The sequence below is a fragment of the Aptenodytes patagonicus genome, chromosome Z (assembly GCF_965638725.1).
Source record: "Aptenodytes patagonicus chromosome Z, bAptPat1.pri.cur, whole genome shotgun sequence".
NCBI lineage: Eukaryota > Metazoa > Chordata > Aves > Sphenisciformes > Spheniscidae > Aptenodytes > Aptenodytes patagonicus.
In genome coordinates, this window is record NC_134982.1 from 73,207,700 (window position 1) to 73,213,216 (window position 5,517).

Here is a 5,517-nt window from a genome sequence, read left to right on the forward strand (position 1 = left end):
GCATCTGACCTTGGTTACTATGGCAACTGGTTGTGCATGGCAGCGACTGTAGGATCTGGGTCCAGCCAGGCTTGTTCATCCTTTTTGCATTTGGGCTGTCAGAGTGATCTTGTAATATGACATGTCTCCAAAAAAAAAATGTTTTTTATTCCCAAAGAGCCAATAGACTTCTTACCAGATTTCAGTTTTTTTAAAAATAGCTTTCCGCTTGGTACCCAGTCCTTCTGCTGCGTGGTGTTTTGACTACCCATCATAGCTTGAATGATCTGATTGAGAAGAATCAGTTTGAGTTTTTTTTTCACCAAATATTACTATTTATTTGCTGTCACTTTACCTGCAGCCAGGGCTTTTCTTGGAAGTTGGAAAAACTGTGTGTGAAGTCTCTTCAGCTTGGGAAAGATATACTGCCAGGGCCAGCAGACAGGGTCAGGATCAGTGAAGGGAGGAGTGATATCAGCGATACCCATTTACCACTTTTTCTGGATCTGCCAGCCTGCTGGGTCACATGCCAGCTTCCACCAGCTGAAGGGGTCAGGAGGATGGGTGGGATGGGGAGAAGCTTAATGTAAAAGCTGGGTTAGATGAAGTTGATAAAACCCTCTGTGTTTTAGTAAGGTTTTAAAGTCATATCTTACTCTATGGGTGTACTTTAATCTAACAAGTCCTTTAAAAAATATTCTAAACTCTCAAGCCAAACCTCTTCCAGAGTGCTTTAACTTCACCTACAAGGTCCAGCTACAGTAGCTTCACGTGGGCATGGGTTACAGGGGAAATGCCAACTGTTCTTTTGAGACAGCTTTAGGGCTCTTTTGTGTCACAATGAATGCGGTGGCTGAAGGTCTAGCTTTGAGATCTTGTCTCATTTTATATGAGGTTTGTATTAAACTTAGAAGATGGGCTTGTCTAACTGTGCCCCGACCCCATGGTCACCTCTTGGTTTCTTCTTGTTCACGCAAGTCTGAATGGACTAACTGGCCATCTTGATTTGAATTGTTGCCCATTACAGCAAGAGCTCAGATGTGCTCCCGGATCAATCTGTATGACAGTACATGTCATTTAAAATGAGTCTAGTCATCTGCCTATGTTGCATTTGCACAACTACAACATTGACTTGACGGCTCTCCGGTCCCACTCCTGGACCCACATGGAACAAACCTCTTTGACCTCCTGGCACATCAGAGCCATTCAACATCAGTCATTGCTTGCTAGAACAATGAATGCAAAAACCACACAGTTGGCATTTTATTAACTTGAAGGATTATACTTTCAGCAACATTCCAGAAAGTAGTTTATCTAAGATGTATTATCTGTTACACCCACATTTGAATTTCAATACTCATCCGTTCATAAGCAGAAAGAACTCCAGAGAAAGCAGGAACAGCATTTATCATGTTATGCTGTTTACCACTGGAAAGAAAACAGAGGAGCATTTCTATTCTGCCTTACCTATACTCTCTTTGTCACACTACAGTCCCTTGATGGATACCTCCACTCATTGCTTTCTTCAAGCTTTTGGCCGCACACACAGGTAAAATTATTTAGCACAAATGCAGTGCTATTGAGGGTGCCAGTTAGGTCTTTTGGGTACTGCAGGGACCAGTTCTATATTTTCCTTGTCCTTCTTTATCTTGCCTGTCTTACCAGACAGCAAACATTTTGAGCAGAAGCCCTCTTCCTGAGTGTGTATGCATTACCTAACACAAAGTGGGTGAGGCGTTTTAGACAGCCCTGCCAATATTAATCCCCACTGTGGCAATTTCCTCTTGCATGGTGCTGAGTATGCTCCATCCCCCCAGATGGCACTGGGCACTGAGAGCTCTTACCTGGGAACTGGCTCCCAGTCAACGTTTAGTGTTGGTGCTTCTGATTCCTGTGGCAGATAGGCAGGCATGCGGGTTCTAATGTCCGCTTGTACTGCCACAAAAGTCCTGACTTCAGGAGGAGGCTGTGTGCGGATGGCTCCCTGCTCCCGCGGGCCGGTTCACAGCTCTCTGCGTGGGTTTAAGTCAGCACAAAGGCACCAGTGGAAGGGTTAGAGCCTGCGGCAGCACAAACCCCTCCACTTACAAAAGCTGCTTCACCCCTCTCTCTCTCTCTCTCTCAGTCTCTGTCCCACAGCCATATGAAAGAAATAAAAAAACCCCACAGTGGTCCAACGAGTCAGATTTAAGTAAATAGGAAATTATTATATTTGGGGAATATTTAGAAAGATAAGAGCCTTTAGGCTTCAATAACCATTGAAATTCTCTCCTCTGTATTCAGGGAGGGGATGGCAGTTATCCTGGCTGAAATGAACAAGAGATGCAGTAAAATTCTCCTGTAGATAGTTTGAGCCTTTCTAATATATTTCAGAGACTGCAGAATAAGCTAAAGGAAAATAGTATTGTAACTCAGTTCTTAATATCTCATTGAGCTTTATCATGGGGGAAGGCAGAAAGGAAAAGAGGCAGATTCATGTGCTTTTTTCACAAAGCTTGCAAACTAGCAATAAGCAGCTGTTACTCCTCACGGTATTTTCTGTTATGTTTCTGATGTGTTTCCTTACACTTTTCTGATATGTTTCTTCTGCATCGTGGAAACATTAAATCAGTATAGTATGCCTGTGTGTACAGATGTGAGGGGAAATTCTGTCTGTTCCCCCCCTTCTCCCTCTCCCTGATGCAGAACATAGAAATCGGAGAAAAAGGCATTCAAGAGAATAAGTGAATGGCAGCAAAACCAACACAGCTGGAGGGCTGGGGGTAGCAGCAAGCTGAACAGGACAGAGGGCAGACACAGACTTCAGAGAACAGTTGCAGGAAAACACACATCCTAGAACAGCTTTGAAAGAAGCATTTGGTTAAGATTTAACAAGTTAATCACTGCATGTTAATTACTGTTAATGGCAAGATTAAAAATAATAAAAGCAATTTATCTCATTCAAAAATAATTAGCTTTAATGACATGTTTGTACAGCACATAGAAAGACATTTTGATGGGGATCAGCCCAACATCTGTGTGTGCATAGCATATATAACAGCAATAGGTCCTTGTAAAACATCTGACAGTTGTGGGATCATCAGCTTTGCTGAGACTTTTCCAGGGTTCCAGGGATCTGAGCACCGACTTACTCTGATTTTCTGTAGGGTCTGCAGGTGCTCATGTTTCTGAAAATGAGAATCATTTATCTGTATTCCCCCTTACGTATGCCTGTTGTATTAGCCCTGCTCTGCATCTTGAGAAGCAGAAGGGATGTTACAGGACTTCATCAGGATGATTAGGGAATCACTGTTGGCCTCGGGATCTGCCTTCCTGGAGCCTGTGGCAAGTTTTATGCAGGTTTCCCATCCTGCTTGGCTCTTCTGTATCATATGTTTGAGTAATAATGCTCTTCTGCTGGCTGATAAATGGCGTTAATTCCCTTTGGGATTGTTGTGAAGTCATTTAGCTGGTGTGTAATTCAGTTTCTTTACACACGAGGAAAAGTTAACACAGTTCTCACTGTTGTTTATATTCAGTCATTACAGCATTCAGTCAAATCACTAGTGATGCAAACTGAGGGGTACACGTGTGAAATGGTAGGGATTTCTCATCCAGGTGTCTTGAGTAATTGAAGTAATCTACACAGAAATCTTGCTGAGTAAGAAAGGGAAAAATATTATTAACATCATTATGCCCCTCATAAAACCTAATGAGTGGTAAATGTACTGGGAAGGATAATGAGTCTAGGTGAGTGTTACCTACAGAGATCCCTGATTGAATAGCTCTGCTTAAACTATTCCTTTGTTAATGACTCTGACTTGTGCATTTGTTGCCATCTTGGCTACTGCTGTAGGATTGATAGCTGGGTTACCTCTTTCACTTGGGCAGTCTAAGTGATCTGAACTAGCACTGCTGGCTACCACGTTGACTATTTCTCTATATTTAGCTCTTTAACATATGAATGTAGTAAAGCAAAGGGTGCAGCCTTTTTCAGCTGTCGTCCTCCTTCAAATGCAAGTGTCTCCAATGACAGCAGAGTAAATGACCTCTTGAAAGCTTGGCACATGCCCTCCTGGTTTCTCCAGGCTATGCTGAACAAGCTCAGCATGCGGTTAGCTGATGCAGGCAGGGCCTAGCCTTTGTGCTGGGTGAGTCTCATCAGTGTTGCTCCCTTGCAAGTTGTTTTTGGGTGGAGATGTCATCTGCTGCACCTGGATAAGTGGGGTGGAAACCTCTTAAATGGTGGTGGTGAGGGTTTGGGCTGCTAGCAGTGAGCAGAATGAGGAGAGTTAGAGCTGTGGTGGTGTTGTCATCATCTTTGTGGCGCTATGAGGACTCCTGGCTCAGGCCCTTTGCTAGATCTCTGCTGAGGTTCCTAGGCTTCATCTTCTGGGGCACTGCTGCAGCTCTGGCCTTTGGTGGAGTTTTTGTGATCCTGATGTACAAGAACTACAGATATTTATTTCAGGAGTCTTTCTTGTCTCTCCCTGGCTGGCTGGCTGTTGCAGCTGCACTTATCTTGGTACCTACTGGAGTTTTGGCTATCTCTATTTCTGCTAAGATGTCCCGCTATCGGCAAGGTGCTCTCATGTACTTGCTGCTGGTCCTTCTTTGCCTGGAAATGTCTTCGGCGGTTCTGGCACAGTTCTACTCTATTCGGATGGCTTCTGAGCTGGAAAGCACTATGGGTTACCTCGTCTATCAGTACAATGGGACACACTCCCAGGGTCCTGGCAGCAGGGCTGTGGATGCAGTACAGAGGAAGCTGCAGTGTTGTGGGGTCCAAAACTACACAGACTGGCTAAAGGCAACAGCTGCTTCTTGGCGTCTTCCAGCTGAAAAAACTCGTGTCCCTGAAAGCTGCTGTAAGGAGAAGTATTCTCACTGCAGGGGTGACTTAGGTCATCTGGAGCAGCTTTTTCAGGAAGGCTGCCTAAAGAAGATGGAAGACCAGTTGCATTTTGTCATGCTTTACTTATTTTGGTGCTGTACTGTGCTAAGCGTCTTAGAGCTGTTGGCTGGTTTCAGCAATGGCATCCTCATGAGGCATCAGCCTTTCCACGACTTCCGAATTCTGGACTCATCTACGTTCTCATAGACCTGCAGACACTGGCAACATTGCTGAACCTGTTGCATGTTTCCTTGGTTTTGTATCACTCTGGAGCTGCACTGGAAGAAAACTTTTTTAAAAATATATTTGCATGTAAATCAAACTAATTGATCACTGCTGGATTTTTTTCTTTAGTGCTACAATATTAGATCAGTTTTCCCCCAGTTCTTGTTCGATAAGCATCCTGTATCTGAAAAGCTTCATTGCTGGAAGTCACAGTGGGGAGGGGAGGGTCTTCAGCATGTGCAAACATGAAACTACTGTATGTGAGTGTAGTGGAAGCAGTAGGTAGAGATATGTCTTGCTCAGGGGAACATGTTGTGGGGTCATGACCTGAACTTTTGGAATAAATCTTAACTGTACTAGAATCTTGAAGAACAGATTCCTCCACCTTCAAACCTGCATTTAATGCTTTGGTATTTCTAAAAGAAACCCTTTGGATAAAG

At 43.8% G+C, this 5,517-nt stretch overlaps 1 protein-coding gene across 1 annotated transcript; it reads left to right on the forward strand.

Moving 5' to 3' along the window:
- Positions 1–4,240: 4,240 nt before the first annotated feature.
- On the forward strand, positions 4,241–5,059 carry LOC143173054 (tetraspanin-3-like). Its single transcript, XM_076363030.1, has one exon. It carries the CDS (start codon positions 4,241–4,243, stop codon positions 5,057–5,059), a length of 819 nt encoding a protein of 272 aa, XP_076219145.1.
- Positions 5,060–5,517: the final 458 nt, after the last annotated feature.

Bases quoted from the DNA above. Each gene is read 5' to 3' on its own strand.
- LOC143173054 (XM_076363030.1), top strand. From the start codon at position 4,241: ATGAGGAGAGTTAGAGCTGTGGTGGTGTTGTCATCATCTTTGTGGCGC.